The following is a 19435-nucleotide window of genomic DNA, read 5'->3' as shown; positions in this document are numbered from 1 at the left end:
CATTTTCAGCAAAGTTACTCCACTGTTTCTACGAATCACTTACAGATTATACCTGAATCAACATATTGAAGCCTTTGTCCAGAGAGCTATTTTATGCCCTTTTTTAATTTGAGAAGAGATCAGTATCCTAAGGAGAGTTAATCACCAGTCGCACAATTTCTCTTTCCCTGAACAGACATCTGGTGTTTTTTTTTATCAACGATGGGACTTTCAGTGTCACAGTGTCCCACTGCATCACTGACTGAAGACCACATATGCCTTATGTCAGTCCATTCAAGTGTACACGCTTCCCTGCATTGGTCTCGGAGAGACAGTCTAATCCCAAGCCAACATGGCTGCTCTTTTTTCTTTACACTGTGCATTTCCTGTGCGCATCCACCGCTGGGCTAGTCTGCTCTCCCAGGCATTCTGAGGAGGATATCTGCCACACTCCTGTGAGTGCCCGTACCAGTTCGGTATAATGCTCAAAGCTCTCTTATACTGCTTATCTTAGCAGCAGTGGCAGCTGTTCAGACCATGACAATGGGGCCCATTACGAGTGAGAATGCCGGAAAAAATGCCAGTAATACCGGCTCTGGCATTTTTACCCGACCAACTCACTCCGAATCTGCCAGTAGAGGCAGTGAACTACCGGCAGGCCTGACCTGCCGGGAGTTCAGGCCCCTACCGACAGAGAAATAACTGAATCACCGGCACTGTTCACAACGGTACCAGTGATTCAGTAGCTCCCATTCCATGGAGTCCTACTGGACTCCATGGGAAATTTACCGCCGTTGCCGGCCCTTGTAATATCCTGGTAATATCGGGATATTGGGTGCCAGTAATGGTAAGGCGAGTTTGCCGGTAAAGGCAAACTCGTAATGAGGCTCAATGTGCAGGGAAACCTGACTGATAGCATGTTTTCCTCTTGGGCATGTATCTGCTAGCTGCAGAACAAACTGTTGATGCATTCTTTTAACCCCTTCAGCCCCCTGACTGCATCACCCTGCAGGCTACCAGAGAGGATAGTCCCACCTTCCAGCATGACCCTAGCCATGCAGGGGTCCATGATGGAGGGAAGCCTTGTCAGTGCTCTGAGGAGATGCTGCCAGGCTTCTGGAATTTGCCTCTATCAGGACACAGAGATCCAAGTTGAAAAGTTGTGTGTAGCCCAAAAAATGTCTGCCTCTCTGGACATTTGGTCTGTATTCCCCCTTGTCAGCTTCACCCCGAGACCACCAGGGATGCTCCCAACTTCTAGCAAGACTATAGCCCCAGAAGGACTACGGGAGCCGTCTACAAGTGTCTCCTTAAGCTCTTCTCGAAGGAGAAGCCACAGACCTGGTGCATGCGGCCTTTCCGGTTCCTGTCTTCAAGACAGGATATTTTTCTATGAAGGAAATGTTGAGATGGGGGGTATTTATGCCACCAATGGCTGAAAAGGGGCGGGACAAATACAAGTTGGAAAATAGTTACTGTGCTCGAGGTGGACACCTCAAAAATAAGCACCGGAACGAGCAGGAGGGACATGGTGGTAATCATTGTGTATAATATTAAAACATGACCTTGCAATTGTGCTCATCGTGTTCTTGATGAAATTACACTTCAAAATGTGCCTTGTTGAAGCAAAGTGCCTATACATCACGCCGAAAACAGTTACACAGCAATTGCATGGGCGCTATCTCTGTTTTTCACTGGGCCTTCTGTAAAAACAAGGGGGGCGGCAGCGCAGGGCTTTCTAAATCCGTTGGAAACTTGCCTTCCGCTGTAAATAACTTACAGGAGATGCGGCTTGCCAGTGATGGTGTTGGCTGAGGGGCCTGCAGTTAATAATTAAGCCACTTTGCCGGGCCTTCCACTTGTTCTGCTGATGCTGTAGTCCCGGGTCGCTGCCAGTTGAAGACGGCACTGCATTGGGGATTTTCTTCGTTTTATGCAAAGCGTTTCTCACTGAGCCATGATGCTGCGAGCTCTGCTCCTGCTCGCCTTCTCTCTGGCACGCATCGCCCAGGCCCAGCTCTGCTACCCAAGTAAGCCTATGCGTCGTCGCTCTCCAGGCACCCCAGCGTGGCTCACGTTATTTTTGAGAGTATGATGGATGAATGAGAGTGAAAGGAAAAACAACGCCTCGGTGTTCTGTCTAGAGCCATACTAACTAATGTATACACTGAGGGAGCGTGTCGAACATGTTCTTTTTCCTATTAATCATCCACTCATCTTCATCTCACATTTAACGTCTGTGTCCGTCCGTCCGTCCGTCCGTCCGTCCGTCCGTCCTTCCTTCCTTCCTTCCTTCCTTCCTTCCTTCCTTCCTTCCTTCCTTCCTTCCTTCCTTCCTTCCTTCCTTCCTTCCTTCCTTCCTTCCTTCCTTCCTTCCTCCCTCCCTCCCTCCCTCCCTCCCTCCCTTCCTTCCTTCCTTCCTTCCTTCCTTCCTTCCTTCCCTCCCTCCGTCCTTCCTTCCCTCCTTCCCTCCCTCCCTCCCTCCCTCCCTCCCTCCCTCCCTCCCTCCTTCCTTCCTTCCTTCCTTCCTTCCTTCCTTCCTTCCTTCCTTCCTTCCTTCCTTCCTTCCTTCCTTCCTTCCTTCCTTCCTTCCTTCCTTCCTTCCTTCCTTCCTTCCTTCCTTCCTTCCTTCCTTCCTTCCTTCGAAACCCGTCTTTAAAATTCCACTGTTCCCACATGTGCAGTGTCTCTGTAGGATAGAAAATGACGTTCTTCAAATTCTCATTTTTTTGCAGAAGCTCCGAATGCTCAGCTGGTGCGGATTAGCCTAAAGGCTGCACTGGGGGATAAAGCAGTAAGTACAATGGCCTCATGGGCTAGTTTCCCTTTTCCCACGGATGTTTGGTGCTGTGTAGGACTGTAAGGCTTGAGGCACTGTTGTGACATGCTATGCAAGGTGTGAACAGTGTGCTGTTTGCTCCTGTCCTAGGTTCCTGTCCCATGTTCAAATAACCTATCAATCAATTTTCCCATCACATAGCTGATTCAGTCGTTAGGCCTCAATTGTACCATGCCCCACCACAGAAAAAGCCCTGGGGGTCATTCCGAGGTTGCCCGTCCAGAAATAACAGTACCGGTAAGCTTGCCAGTACCGTTGTTTCCAGACCGGCAAACTATGAGTTCTGCGAGCGGGTGCCTTTCAGGTCGGCAACCGCGCGCAGACCTTGTTGGATGCATGAATGGTGCCGGTGCATCCGTCCTCCCGATTCCCATTGAGTCCAATGGGACTGAAATGGGAATGGGGAGTAATATTTTCCAGCCACCTTGCCGGGCACCGGGAAAAAAATGACTCCGGCGGCAGCCCTGCCGTTTTTACCAGCATGGCTACCACCAATGACCCCCACTGGGCACATTACACCCTCTTCAAGAAGCTAGGGCAGTGCCAAGTGTACTTTGAAAAGGTGGGGGTTTTCTTGGGGAAAGGTCCATGTAATATCAAATTCAACCGCAAAAATTAGTTTTTGAGGTGCCACACGAGAATACACAAGTACATTCAGTCTTAAATATTACACACATTGATGAATTAGTGTCACGTGAATTGTAAGTCTACTGGAAACCACGACTCAGTGAGGTGATTGTCAGTTATTTCAAGTGGGCTAATGACAGTCTTTGAAGAGAGATGAAAGTTGTGCACCTTTCAGTGTTTTGGTTTATAAATTACATGTTCCTAAGTGATGTTTTGTAACACCCTATACACCATTCAAATTCCATAATCGTAATGCAGCTGGTAGGTTCAAGAGTGCATTGGAATTCCTCTAAAAATCGTGTTTTTTTATTTAATTGACTGTGTACTTTTTTTGGTTGAAAAATGTAGCGAAGAGTACAGTTATTTGTTTCACTTCGTTCATGTGTTACGGTAGTTTACATACATCAGACAGAGACTGCCCCTACCGTTTCCACCGCCACAAGCGGTGGAAAGAGTGATAAATCCCCATTCCATGGAGTCGCATAGAACTAGTAATACCGGTGTTGGTCATTCCGGCATTTAATTGCTGGCCGGGGCCTGATTTACCGGCAGGTCAGGCCTGATGGCAAGTCAATGCCCCACCGGCAAACTTGTGTTTCCCCGGTCTGTAAAAATTGCTGGTGCCGGAATTACTGGCAATTATACCACCAATTTTTACAGACTGTGGAACATGTAATGACCCCCCAAAGTTTACGTGTATACCCACATATATACAGGTCTACGCTGCCAAATTTTCCTCATTTGCATGGCGGAATGCAAAAGAGTAGGGCAAAAAGGCAGCAAACACGCTTGTACGCTGCCCGTTTGCACTCCGCTGTGCAAATTGACACATGTCAGGCAGCGTTTACAATGGATTCCTATGGCGTCTGCAAGCCTCCGGACACCATAGGAATTCCCAGGATTTGTACCGGCATTAAAATCCAAGACAGCCTAAACACTGGAGTATTTGTATGGTAGAGAAGAAGGGAGCGGCGGAATATTCTGCCTCTCCTCTCCGCCAAACAAATTACTGAAAATGAGACATGACGGAAATGGAATGCGTAACATTCTTACACAAGTCTTTCACATATTGTATTTCTGTTATGGCTCATTTAAAATGATCTCCGCTGTGTTCCATTTTAATTTCCTGGAGAATTTATGGTATACTTAACAGTGCTAACTAGTGGTGTATTGACTGGTTTCTTGGTAAATGTGATTGATGATGTTTTACTAACATTGTCATTGGTCTGTTTGTTTAACCATTGTGTTTGATGGATTGTTACATTGCTGACTCTGAACTCTAAAACACTGTTGTGTTGTTCATGCACTGGATCTGGTGTCAGTGTCAAAGCCCCAATTGCCAACAAATCGTTAACATCTGCCTACTGCAGCAAATACTTACCCAGGACTTTTGACACTATGCAAACTTTTATAGTCAAATGACCAGTGTCCACAAATCTCTAGTCCTGCGATACAAACGGGTATTTGTGAAAATATGTAAACAAATTGTCAAGTGGCAAAATGTCATGGCAACAAAGTGTTATGGGGAAAGATGAAGGATCGAGTGTATGTTGGGGGTAAGGAGAATGCCCCCAGGCACAGAACGGCTGGTTCATAAAGGCAGTGGGTGAGGTGGGGGCGCAGTGGGGGCGGATCTCCGGTGGATGGGGTTCGGAGGAGTAGTATCAGGTCTTTCCTGACTCAGCAGTTTTAATTCATATGTTGACTACATGTTTAAAACATATTAAATGTTAAATCTGGTTAGTAGGTATTGTTGCAGCCAGCCCTATTTGTTGAACATTTTCATAGTTTACATTTGGAGGACATTAATAACACAAATCGACACTAAGAGCATTGTATCAATTATTCCTAAACTTAAATCATATAGACCAGAATGCGTCTTGGCCTCATTTTAAACTTAGAAGCACACTGACGTTTTTCGCCAATATTGTAGTAAACTGTCTACTTCCCCTCAATGCCTGACATCACCAGTACTTTATGTATTTCCATTCAGTTTTTCCATATTAGCAATCCTGGATGGCAATGGAACCTCCATGTCCATGAGGCATCAAAATGTGTCCCTTTTCACATCTCTTCTGATCACTTCCCTTATTCCTCATCCATTACATGAAAGAACCAGCTCTGCATTTATCTTTCTTTTCAGCTTTTACAATACAAATTTCGTTTTGGATTTCTTTAGCGTCTTTAGTTTAGCCCCTTTGCTTGCCAAGCTACTGCATTACAATTTGTTAGACGCTGCTGGCATGGTATAGAGTGAACCAAATGTCAAACCGGGGCACTCTTTCATGTTTTGCTTTAATTGTGTCCATCTAGAGAAAAAAAAAGTGATTCATGCGAAGCTTTGAATTGATCATAATCACTAGCATTGCTCTGGACAGCTTCCAGAGCATAATTTTTAGGTCTGCTCGAAATAAGCATTAGCTCTCTGCCAGAGGCTTGAAGATACATATTACAGAAGGACTTTGTGGCAGATAGCACCTCCATGATGCAGAACGAGTCAGAGGCGTTGCTAGGGGGCAGGGGAGAGGGGGCTGAGGGTGCTATAGCCCCGGGACGTTTGGTTGTAGCCCCGGATAGAAGTGCAGGGTGTACAGCCAAAAAGGCTAGCTAGCCCCGAGTCCCAACAGTCTCGACATTAGCCTAGCCCCAGGTGTTTTCTAGATGTAGCAACACCCCTGGAACGAGTACTTCCTGCTTAAAGCTATTTACAGAAACATCCCTTTTGTAGTAGGATTGAGCTGACCTGCTTTAGTTTGGGAGAAATTTGTGAATACATTTGTAAAATCATGTTTTGTTTTCCGGCTGCTTTGTTCGTTGATGTGTGTTTTACTTTTGCGTTGCATTACATTTGTGTTTGCTCTCCAACTGCTTGATGATGCAGAACGAGTGCATCATGATGAAAGCTCCGAACATGGGGAAAGTACAGAAAAGAGAAGGTGGACTGCAATTGTGCTTTGCTGTCCAGTGCTCTTGACCCTTTTTTTATTTCCACTTCGTTTCCCCACGTAGACACACGAGCTCAGTGGTGCGATAAACACGCGGCTGCAATTTGTTTGCCACCACTTTTTTGGTTGTATTGGCATTACCACCATTTATATTTAAAGTGGAGGATTTACCTCCAGCATAAAACTGGAGTTAAATCCTCACATAATAATCCAAAATCCCCATGGAGCGCTACAGACTCAAAAATGGGGATAACTCCACTCTTTCACCACTTGTAATCCTGTGGTAAACACATAAAACAAAGCGGCAGTAACAGTAAACGATTTGGGTTGTGACTTGGCAGATTTACTGCTGATTAACTGCCAAAATCGTAATGAGGGTTTGTATTCTGCGAGCTTTCCCTCTACCAACATAGTGGGCCTCGTTACAACTCTGGCGGTAGCCATGCTCTTATTAAGGGTACGGCTGCCGCCGGAGTTGCATTTTTTCCGGCACCCGCGAATGGGCAAGAACCGGCTCATGCCGAGCTTGGCGGACCCAGCAATTGCCCATTTGCGGGTGCCGGTATCAAGGGCGTCCCGATCCCCATTCTGCCACATAGGGCTGAATGGGGATGGGGACGTCGGATGCACCGGCACGTTCAGAGTTGTGCCGGTGCATCCGACGTGCTCTGCTCGTGGGTGCCGTAACACCCGCCAGGAAAAACCTGGCGGGTGAAACGGCACCCGCGAGCAGAGCACATAGTATGGCGGTCCGGGAACTACGGTACCGGCATGCTTACCGGTACCGTAGTTCCCGGATCGCCAGGGGCGTAATGAGGCCCAGTGAGTTTAAATGCTCTCACTTTGAGCAAGCAGGAAGGAGAGCTGAAACAAATCCTTTGAATCATCTTTTAAGTAGTGCTGCATATAATGTGTTCATTTGGCAGCCTTCCACTGTACAATTTCACATTGTTTAAACAGAAGACCTACCTTTGTTTTGCGTGTCACGCTTGCATGTTTAAAGTCTATTTATAAATGATGGATGGCGAGGCGTGCACAGGGTTACCATGCCCCACTTTGGAGGACCACAATGCTGGTACTCTCCCCTCCCCCAAGAACTGGGTAAGAGCTGTATTTTGGAGGGGTGTTGGTTCCTGGCCACCTGAAATGACTGAACTTTGTTATCACTACATGTACCAGAATCCTTTGAGACTGAAATCAAGAACTAGTTAGCAGCACCTGTAAAGGTTACAGCCTCCCTGAAGAATGTTTGAGACAGGAAAGTACTAGGAGGAGAAAATCAACAGAAGAATTGGAGCTGCAACACCTGGGATTCAACCCTGTTATTAATGCATCATGGGATTCAACCCTATTACTACTGCATGTTGTTGGGATTTAACCCAGTTACCATTTGCATTAAGAATTTTTGACTGGGAACTAGAGTGCGCGCCTGACCTACTTTTTTCTATTTAAAAATGATTGTTGACACTTTGGGCCTCATTACGAGTCTGGCAGTATTCCGGCAGTAAATCTGCAGAAATACTGCCAAAGTCAATTACTGTTACTGCCACTTAGTCCCGTGCAGATACCGCTGGAATACAAGTGGTGGTAATTCTCAATGTTTGCAGTCCATTGGACTCCCTGGGGATTTTGGGCGGATTTACCGCTGGCAGAATTACCACATGGCAAATCTGCTGATTTTGGGAGGTAAAGTGGAGGATTTACCTCCATCATCCTGGAGCTAAATCCATCACTTTTCTTCCAAAAATCGGCAGATTTAAAGCGCAGTCATTCCACCGGTAGTAAATCCACGAAAAATAAATATATGTCAGTGCGGCAAAAGTGGCAGTAACAGAATTTGCACCACCTTTTTCCCACACCGCCAAACTTGTAATTAGGCCCAAATGTTGATATATGCAGTGGTCCAGTAGGTGGGTGTTATGCTCCATAATGATTCCAAAGACAGCATAAGGAAACTGCTATTATGCACCAGCAGGAAGCCATAAACAAACAATGAAAGAAAAAAACACAAACCGTTACAGGGACTTATTTCACCAAGATCCATGTCTGCCCATTGCATCTACTTTCCTTCTAAGATTCTAATTATAAAATGGAGATTGTTCACCTGAAACTCGTCAATCAATGAAAGGCTGAGTCACATTTCAATAGAGGGGACTCACAAAAATGCCTCTGAAATGGAGGGCCTCTGCTAACTCCAGATACAAACTCACCCATCCATCCACTCACCCATCTGTAAACCATACGCAATCTCCCCTATATACTCCCAGTAATTCATCCAAACAAATACAAAAACTACAGTCATCAGTCCAGCCAGCCAGCTGATGGAAAAAGCAAACACAAAAACTCAACCATCCACAATCCATTACCACTTTAAGTTATTACCAAAAAAGCCATACGTATTTTTTTTTTAATGCTTGTTATCCTGCCTGTGCCATGCAGAAAGGGACTATTCTTATGCAAATCATCTTTGTCCTGCCACCAATAGCAACAGTCCAGCTCGAACTGGTAGGCCACTTTCCTTCTGCACAGGATTACAAGTAGCCCCAGACATTTTAGCGCCTTGATGGGTGTCTTCAGTGAGCTGCAGCTTGAATACCTAGTGCGATGAATCACAGGGATTCGTCCATTCTCCCCTCTGGGGGACCCCCCTTGTGAGGCTAGGGAGGTGAGCCCACTCTGAAAGACCCTCCCCAGAGGTCGAGGAAAGTGGGACCTCAGTTTCGAAGAGAGCAAGAAGCAGTACCAGAGCGACAGCCGAGCCCCACAACTCTTCCCCACACCACAAGAGGTACTGGGGAATCATTATTTACATGAAACATTGTGTCCTAATTTTTAGAACAAAACTATACCCAGAAAGCTAAATAGTTGGAACTGTGAAAATCAAACGGAACACATAATAAATAATCCGGTAAAGAAAGACTGGGAGGATATGAAAAGAGAAACCTGCCCCAGTACAGAGATCAAAATATTGTGGAAGGGCCCAGATAAGAAGGGAAGTGAACAACAAGTGATAAGTGAGACATTTAAACAACCCAGGTGGGGAACTAATTGAGACTGGGAACAGAAACCCTGGAAAGAAGGGCATGAACCCTATATACGCAAAGTTGAAGTGTGTGAGAAGGAAAAACCTAAAACATATAACGAGAAAGGAAAGATAAGGCTCACAATTGACGAAGATAGAAGAACCCTAAGTCCCAGAGAAAGTACAATTAACAAAGAAAGCCTAGATGTAAATAGAAGTAAAGATACTTTGCAAAAGCATAAACAGAAAGATTGTGAAGAAAGTGTATGCGATACTAAGAAGAGGAGAAATGATTGTAAAGAAAATTACTACCAAGAGAGGACCATAGAAAGGTCAAGAACTAAAAGTTGTCTTTAAGAACTACAAGACCTAATAAGAAAGACTACCAGAATGGAATATACTAAAAAATATATAGTGTGTGTGTCTTGTGTGTATTGCAGTTGTGCAGTCGGCAGAGAGCCCTGCTGGTGAGCTGAACTGGAGCTGGAGTTTTTTCTCTATGGCCATCATTACCAACAGCTGACTATTCAAGTAGCCATGCTCAGCACAGAGTGCATGTGGGTGTGTGTGTTGTGGGCATTACAGTTGGGCAGTCGGCAGAGAGACTTGCTGGTGAGCTGTACTGGAGATGGAGCCTTTTCTCTGAGGCCATCATTACAAACAGCTGACTATTCAAGTAGCCATACTCAGTGTGGAGAGCGCACGGGCATGTGCGTTGTGTGTATTGCAGTTGGGCAGTGTCCCGGTGAAGGTGTCTGGTGTTCGGCAATTGAGGAGAGAAATAAAGGGGTATGCATTTCCTTTGCCTTAGTGACTCTGGGCCTATGTACAATCTAAGGAGTAAGACCCTCACACACAATATCATGGGTGATAATCAATTGGCCTGGCCCTACAAATTCCTGTGAAGCTTCCGTTAGCCCGTTTCACCGGTGGACATTGTAGAGGGACAGGCCGGTACTCAGTTGCCTCCTATGGTTGCAGAGAAGCCTCCTAAATAGGGAAAGATTACAGCCTTTTTCAACTCGGCTGCAGCGAGCGGTGCAGGAACCAATGGGCTGGGTGGGCAGTCCTATGAGATGGTGTTTGTCTGTTCCAGATGAGGAGTTGCTGAACATTCACAAATAATTGGGGCCAGTTCAGGTGCTCGATACTGGTCTGAGCTTGGGAATTCTGCCAGAGCCCAATCAGAATGTACGATCAAACTATGACTTATTTTCGGTCACGCCCCCAATTCTTTCTGAAGTTCCATCACAGGTCTCTGATACCTGAATTTCATCTTATACCTCGACGCCTGGTCATGGTCCACCCAGGCGGCTGTCAAACATCATTAGGAACATGGACACGAATATCACTGGGGGGCTCCGCACAGCAGGGTGTCCTGCAAGAAATTAATTGGGTGCTGTATATTTTGGTGTCATTATACAAAGGACTAAACCGAAGATACACTCAACCATCTTGGAGTCTTTGCTTTTTAAATTTGAAAATATTGGCTTGAAGGTGCGGGTCGAAGAATTTTTACAATATAAGAACCCTCGTGGCATTCCTGAAAATGTATGCAATATACCTCTCAGAGATCAGGGGGCAATGCTTACACACTCGCCTCAGGTGGAAAGGGTACCAGGCAATTGTGCCTGGTTGAATAATGAAGTGAGACTGCCCGATGATGGTTTGAATTTTAAATTTGAATTTTGAGGAATTTATATTGCATGCACAACTAACTGAATCGTATCCTGACGCAGGTGAAACATTTAACTAGTACACAATAGAGAATCAGTCGGATAATTCTAACCAGCAACAAAAATTACCAATAAGGGACAGAGAGGGAAAAATACCTATTTAAATAGGTAGGTCTTTAGGCCTGCTCTAAAGGTTGGTAATGAGTTTACCCTTCTTAATTTCAAAGGCAAGCTGTTCCATAATCTGGGACCAACGACTGAAAAACTGCGATCACCTCTTGTTACATTATTCAACCTTGGAACAGTAAGCAGGTATTGATCTGCTGATCTTAAGGCCCAAGTAGTGTAGTACCTCTTTCATTTATTTGCTAAGTGGATTGGTGCCAATCCATTTAAACATTTAAATATTGGGTTTGACCCAAGAGCAACCGGAAGAGAAGGTGGTAGAGGGCTGCATTCAAGAAGGTGGATTAGTAAGTTGTGATTCCTATGTACATAGCCCAGAGGTGCGGAAGGTTGCCAATTTGGATGGTGGTGGTCCATCGGAGTGTCCTAGTGAGAAGCAGAAATTGAAAGCAACACAACAGAAAACATCTAAAAACATTCCCCTGAGAATGAATGCAAATCAATCATCAAAGAAATTCATAAGGACATTAATGAGGCAGCCCACAATCAAGGCTGCATTGTGGAAAACACAGGTAACACTGCAACCCAGTACTAGAGATCAAGGGACTATCTACAAGGTTAATATCTTTGAGTCTCCTACAACTGCCATTTTAGGGGCATCTCAAGAGCAAGCTCAGCTTGGGGCAATGAATAAACCAAACAAACTGTGTGTCTCTACGACAATTCAGACGGATGCCTGGTGGGAGGCTAAATCCCACAGAAAATGTTTGGGGCCTCTGTGTGAATCTTTGGCCACTCAATCGGAAAGGAGGTCTCCGTCAATCCTATGTCGGTCCTCTGGGAAAAATTCTCCTTTATCTGAAAGTTTATTGACCTAGATGGAGGAACAAGGCCATGGCAAGTATGGCCACTTGATGACGAATTGCCAGGTTGTTCGGGTCTCCAGTATGGAGGGATGCTAAAAAAGCAAATCAACAAGTTTATAGTGTCCCAAAAGGATCCGGTCTATGAGAAGGAATGCCAAACGAATTGAGCCACTAGGGGTCCTAATTACACCTCTGTGATGTCCAGATTGAGGGCCAACAACTATAAGGGCTCAGGATGTACATAAAGGGTTTTGGTGAAGAGTTTTCTCCCGGAGAATTTACATGTGACAAAGAATTGTCTGAACATCTTGAAATTACTGGGTGAAGTTCCAAACCTAAGAGCCATATCCACCAGGGACATAGGAAGGGTCGATTTTGTTGACTTGCACCGGACTGACCGTGCAGTGATTGATATTGGGTCAAAAGTGGTTGTGAAAATGATCATGCAGGAGCAGCAATCTTTAAGACAGCTGGGGTTTGATTTAACACCATATATCTCAGGGAGCAAGACCAGAGACATGCAAGGTATTCAATCATTTGAGTCATGGTCCCTTAAAGATATTGTGATCCCGGTTGATGTGGCCGTGCCCAGGTCAAGGGAGTTGCAGTTTAGTTCAAGGAAGCCAGCTGCAGGGACAGAGGCCAGGGGTGAAGTGACAGACTGGTCCTGGCTAGAGGGAGCCCTCCAACACCCAGTACAGCCTATTTTCCCGAGGGACAAGGGTCATCTTTAGGCAAGATGACTGTGTACCAACTATCTCCTGGAACTCTAGAAGGAGCTCAAAGCTCTTTTCAAATCCTGCTCTTGGATCCTTTTTGAAGCAACATGACTTGTCCTTATTGTAGGAAACCTGGCTCTTGGACTGCCCCTGTTTGGAAGGTTACGTTACATATTTCCAGTCTGCTATTAAGGGTACATTGGGGAGGCATCCAGGAGGGCTTATGACCCTAGTTAAATTATGTGACAGCTGTGAGGCAGGCATGGTATCAAGAGATAGACACAGATACAAGGATTCAAGTCCAACAATTTTATTTAGGAGACATGGGTGTGGAAAATGCCTAACCTGCCCTATTCCTACATGGGAGTAGTATCGACCATTAAACAAAAAACTACTAATAGTCCAAAGTGCGTCAGTCCAAATTGTCTGTCCAAATAAAGAAACTGTCTGTGTCAAACCTATGCTTGCCATCACTCTCTATAACAACAATGTGTTAGGGATTTTGGATGAAGAAAAGGGAATGTGTCAAGATAGCATTGGAGTGTTTAAGCACACACTACGCCAAGTTTAAACCACTTAGGATCTTTCAACAGTTCCTTTTGTTCAAATAGTTCATAGCAAGACTTCCTCTTATCTTCTGTATTCAAAACAAAAATCACAGTTCATGTAGGTCTTGCAGGTTTCCTTTACCTGGTTCTGGACCTTGCCGATATATCACAGTTCTGTAACAATCTTTAGCACTTTCTCTCTCTCAGGTTTCTCTCACCTGACTTTGGATCTGTATAACACAACACAGTTCAAATTCAACAATATCTTCCAAGATCTTCTCAGGCTTCCGTTGCCTGCTTCTGTATCTGAATAATGTAACACAGTTCTGATTCAACAATATCTTCAAGTAACTTCTCCACTTTGATTTATGTCAGGGATTTTCAAAACCGTGTAGATTGTTCATGTCCCTATGCATGACGACTCTGACTCTGGTAAATGTATTTCTTTCACTTCATTCAGTATTTTTCACCAGTGCCCTCAGCACCCTTCTCCGTACTTTTCATCAAATAATCAGTTCTGTTTCAAACAAGCCTTCTTGGGATCTTTATCACGTTCCTGTACATTATGGCTTCCCTTTATTTTCTCTTTCAAACACTTTTCAACCGTTATACAATTTCCCTTTACTTTGGGAGTTCCTTTAAAGTTCATAGAGACTTTCGACAACGTGTTCTCCCTCACACAAGACCACTCTTTTAATTTGTTTCTTTCACAGTTCAGAACAATCGAAACATTCTTCTGACACGTCTAAATTCCTTACGTGTAAACTTGCTTGCAATTTAGTAATTATTCTGCTTGAAGTTTTCTCTCAATGCGTCTATCTTTGGAACGTGTATCCTTGCTGGCAACTTAGTTATCACTTGTGCTTTTATAAACTGGGCCTTCCTTTCATTTAGACTCACCAGTTGTAATTCCTTTAGCGCGTCCTTCACAGTTCGTCTCTCTGAGGTCAGGGTCTCTCCCTTCTTCCCCTTGGACACTCCCAGGCGGCTTCTCTGGCCTGATGGATTAACAAGATCTTGGCACTTGGAAGAAAGGGCTGACCTGTCTCCTCGGTTCCCCTGAATGAATTATTTTGACTCCTTGGTGACACGGCTCACTCACCACGCTTTCCTTTGCCTCATCTTCTCAGTGTCTCAGCATTCTGCTCTCTCCAGCCTAGTTCTCATCAGTTCTCGTTCAGCTGCTCTTCCCATATGTCTGCCAATTCACTCTCCCTCTCGTTCATCTTGCTGTTTCTGGTTCCACCTTTTACACCTGACTTTCCTCGTAATAGATTTCAGGTGTTCAAGATCATGCTTCAATGCCTGACTTTGCCTGGCCTCATTAATGGGACACGGCCATTGAGTATCGCTGTAGGAAATCTTCATAGCTCTTTTTGCCTCTTCCTCATCACATTGTTTATGCAGACATGTAGGGAATAGGGATTATGGGAGTTGTACTTTGTTCTAAACATACAAGGGAATTTCTGCCAATTATTCTTAGAAGAAAGGTGATCATTAATTTGTGATTTAGAGTTGGCTTTTTTCTATCTTCGTCCTATTCCTATGGGGATTTCTAGGATAGTTAGGATAACGTGTTTCTATTCTGGTTTTACCTTTTTACTTTTCAGAAAAGTAAAACCAAGAGTGAAAAGTTTGGTTTCTACAGCATCTTAATAAATCTGAGGGAGGGAAGGATAATGTTCTATTTAGGTAAAGAAAGGGAGAGTTGTCCGTTTCATAATTCAGTTTTCTTATTTTCCTCCTTCGTCCCCTTTTTTGAAGATGTAGTTGATGTTTTCTTGGGTCTCAAGCATTGGATTTCAGTTTACCCTACAAAGGCTCTGGGTATATCCCACTCATCTTAATAGATGGAATGATGCCATTTCTTTCCTAAGGGTCTCTCTTCCCTATTTCCCAAGGATCTCTGGGGCTACATGAGAGAAAACCCCTAGGTTTCTCACACAGCATAGAGGTCATCCATTCAGTGAACGTGTGTAGAGGAATGTTGGCTACTCAGTTATCAATGGGTTTACATAGTAAAATAATGAATGACTTAATCCTTAATATTCTATTGACATCTGGGAATTCTGAGTTTGGAGCATTTCCTCAACACACTTATCCTTTCTGTGGGTGACTGGCATGGGAGGGTGCCCAATGGGCATATCCTTGTGGCTAGGGACTTGAATGCCTCATGTGGTGAGGTGGAACTGTCATGTGATTTTATCCCTGCACTACAGACTAACAGTTTGAAGCTGAGGTCTGGTTGGAGTTGGCTGAGTTGTTTGACAGGTATGTGCCTAGTAAAACTGAATGGGGCAGTGACAGGTGACATTCCTGGTAGAACAACTTGGCACAGAGACAATTCATCTTCAACTATAGATTATGTATTTGTAGCTGTCTGGCTGTTGGATAGACACATGGGTTTTGCAGTCACATAAGCATACCTGAGTGACCACAGTTTCTTCGGTTTAATATTCCTCATTGAGGTAATTAAAGCTGAAAGGTGTGGTTTAAAAATGTTAATGGAAATTCCTCCAAAAAATTTTATTTCTTGGAATGAGAAGAAAGCACTTCGGGTAAGCACGGCAATACAATCCTGTCTAAATAACACTACTCTCCATTAGAAATTCCATACATTTAGTGGAGACAATTTGACTGGTTTCCTGGATGAAATGCTGAAACCAGTCTTAACTGTAAGCAGGAAGAGAGCCCCTGGACTGGGTGAGAAAGCGCTTCATGTTTATGATCCTTTGGTAGTGTCACGGCTCGCTCCCTTCGCTCCCGTTCCCGTCACTTAGGGGTATGTTTTGGGGTGTATTCCCTACTGGACATTTCCTCCGAACCTTATGCTACAGTGCTGTGATGAATTGGGAGCGCTAAAACCTTATTTTCCAAGTTACTTCCCTTCCGGATCCATTCCAGGTTTTTGGCAGCCAGCATGCTACTTTAATCTAATGACTATGCTTCCCAGAATGCCTGGCTCACTGCTTCATCTCCTCCCTTGCAGGACAAGGTTGGGTGGAGGATAGGCAACACCTGTGGCTGCAGGTGCAGCAGGCGGCACACCCCAGGGGTGTGGTCGTTAAGCAGCTTTAAAAGCCTCAGTTTGCTTCAGTCCAGCGCTGGTCATTGTTGCAGTGTTCCTGTTGTGACTGGTCCCTTGTTCCTTGTTCCTAGCTTTTGTGCCTAGTTCCTAGTTCCCGTTTCTTGTTCCTCTGCCCTGGGTTTCGGATTTATGTGCTTAATTGATTTCTGCTTTCTGGATTTCCCTTTCTGTCTTCCTCTGTCTGCAGGCAGCCTTTCTCTGTGCTTTACCCTTTGATGCTGCCCAATTTGCCTGTGTTCTCTGTTTCTTTGATGCTGTCCTTTGCTACTGAAAAACTTGATGCATTAGTCTTTCCCTTTATAGATTTAGCTTCCTGTGTTTTCTCCTTGGATGGGTGGGAAAGGTTTCCTTTTGTGATATAATTTTCCCCGCTCCTGATCCTTACTTTCTATTGGGATCCATTCCATGTTTTCCATTACACTTCTGCATTTATTTCCCATTGATTATTAGGTGTGGGGTGCTGTTGTAACTAGTCCCTGTGTGAATGCCTTTTGTTTTCCTCACTATTCTATAATCACAATTCCTACTTGCCCCTTGACTTGGGTCTTATGTATTTAGTTATCCTCCACCCATTGCTGTTATAGCCTTCTGGGTCCCTGTTTGATCAACTGGGTTCGTGGGTTTACTGACATTCAAGTGGTCTTTCCGGTCCTCGTGAGTACTGTTTCTAAGTTCCTTATTCAGTATCATCCAGAGTGTCAGCTCACAGATCCTGTCCTTGCTTGCCCTCTACGTGGGCTTAGCGCTGTCAGTATCTGTAATAGCATAGTGGGTAAGGAGTTTGCCGACTTTCCTTTCAGTCATAAGGAGGTTCTAAGTGCTTACCCCACATCCCTTTTCATATATTGGTATTATTGTTTCATTCTATTTGCACTCCTGGGTTTTAGTATACACGAGTCTTGGGTGTTGTATGCATGTTGTTAGATTCAAAGTTGTTCACTGTGCGATTCCGTGCACATTTCCCTTGCCATATTCATTGCCTTCTTCCTTTCTTAACAGAATGACCAGCCGTTATTCCCGTTTGAATATGGCCAGTTTAAGAAAGAAAGGCAGCAAGGCCACTAACAAGTTTGTACAGAAAGCTTCCCTTACATTTACCTGTGACAATCAAATCACTGATCCTGACTTAAATGAACTCCTTGTCACGAATGGGTATTTACGTGCAAAGTATTTCTCCCACAGGATGGCCCATCGTACATTGTCTGATCCTAGTTCTGTTTTTAATTTTGACCCAGATTCTATGTCCGCACAAGCCTTAGCAGCGGAAAACAACACACTGCTAGATTTATTACACACGAGTACCTCTGTTGTTGAACCCCATGATTCCGGTTGTGCTTTATCTCAGATTGAACAGTTTCATGATTCAAACATAAAGAATGGAGGAGTTCCTTGCATATCTTCTGTTTTCAGCCCTCAGTCTACAGCTTACTCCTCTGCACAAGTACTTACTGTAGTCCCTAATGCCAAGAGGTCTGATGTCAATAGTCTGCTTAAGGGAAACACAGACCAAGTCGGTAAGAGAGAGTATAGATCACAAAACCTGCAAGCAGTAAATGACAATGTACAATCAGTGCACATCCGGATGGCTAGGGCAGGATCCAGCCCTGATGCCACCATGCCTTCCCCTGTGCCTACTGATAGGGATGTACAGTTAAGGCGGGGCATGCTAAAAGCTGAACTTGAGGAGTTAAAACAAGAATACATTACTTTACAAGAGGAGAATAAAACCTTACAGTCTTTTCTGAATGCACCTCAAACTTTATCCGTTGATGAAGTGAATACTGTTCAGTCCCTGAGTGCGGAGATTTTTGTAGGTCATGATACTTGTCAATATGTAAAATCTATTGGGAGTGAAAGTCCTTTTTCTAGCACAGCACTTATTCAGGGCACAGGTTCTGACAATTGTTCTACCGTTTGTCAGGAATTGCTGTTAGCTGAAGATTTACAAGCCAATCCTTTACCTAAGATTCCCTGTGTAGCAGTTTGTCATAATTCTGAGCTTGAACACATACATGCTTCTGATTTCCAAACACAATCCACAATGGTGGCATACACAGAATCAGTCGCTACGGTAGGCTTAGGTTCTGTCCTTGATCTAGCTGCTGAGACTGAAGTAGACATTCAAGCTGATGTGGAAAACGATGCTACCTCTGTGTTCGCTCCTCCTTCTGCCAATTTTTGTCACAACGAACAGTCAAAGACAGTACAGAATTCTTGTTTTGATGGACTCATTCCACAGTATACTGAACCAAAGACCCGGCAGGCGATTCCTGAACTGTTGATTGTTAATATGCCACTTTCAGAAGCTAAGACAGAGGAATGGACATTTGACGAAATCCTGATTAAAAGAGACTTTACTATGGTGATTCCTCTGGTTGATTTTTACTTCTACAAAGGAAGAGACTCTGTGTCATCCACTAAGGAGAGGGACGGCATGGGTACAGCTCAGTCTTTGGTTACTGGTGCCAAGGAGTCAACCGCCCCAAAGGTGCTTTCCATTCCTGAGCCACAAATGTGTCTGTCGACTTCTGGGACTTCAGTCTGTCCTCCTACAACCATTGACTCTTCGATTATCCAGTCCATGGCTCTGCAGTCATCGTTGACACACGTATCTTCAATCAATGAACAATTGCTATGTCTGCCAGTCACTCAAGAGCCTTCACCATGTACGTGGTCAGAGCCAAAGACCTTGACAAGTTTGTCTTCAGCTAACGGGACGGCTCCAGCTTGCATGCCCTCAGCCTCAGAATTTCCTCTGGCATGCCTGTTTTCGGCTACAGTGACTCATCCAGCGGATTATCCTTCAGCCATGGAGCCTCCGGTAGCATATCTTGAGTGCATGTCTTCAGTCCCAGAGCCTACTGCTAGTTTGGCTTCAGTTCATGAGAGACCTGTATCCTGCTCAGCCTCGCTGCCAATATCGGAGGTGCACCTGTGTACTCTGTCTGATCATGTTGCATATTCTTCTACTTCAGAGTTACCGCCTGAATCCCAACCATT

The 19435-nt window shown here is 44.6% G+C and overlaps 1 protein-coding gene across 2 annotated transcripts in view; it reads left to right on the top strand.

The window, feature by feature from the left end:
- The first annotated feature begins 1867 nt into the window (after nt 1–1867).
- Nucleotides 1868–19435, top strand: part of CLTRN (collectrin, amino acid transport regulator) — a 382340-nt gene continuing 364772 nt past the window's right edge. For both annotated transcript variants that reach the window (XM_069636785.1, XM_069636786.1), the window contains exons 1-2: nt 1868–2009; nt 2715–2773. In XM_069636785.1, the coding sequence (XP_069492886.1) occupies nt 1937–2009; nt 2715–2773 (132 nt within the window). In that variant the 5' untranslated portion in view covers nt 1868–1936. The remainder of the gene's footprint in view (nt 2010–2714; nt 2774–19435) is intronic.

The sequence above is a fragment of the Ambystoma mexicanum genome, chromosome 7p (assembly GCF_040938575.1).
Source record: "Ambystoma mexicanum isolate Mex_15411 chromosome 7p, UKY_AmexF1_1, whole genome shotgun sequence".
NCBI lineage: Eukaryota > Metazoa > Chordata > Amphibia > Caudata > Ambystomatidae > Ambystoma > Ambystoma mexicanum.
This window is presented reverse-complemented; position numbering and strand designations above follow the sequence as displayed.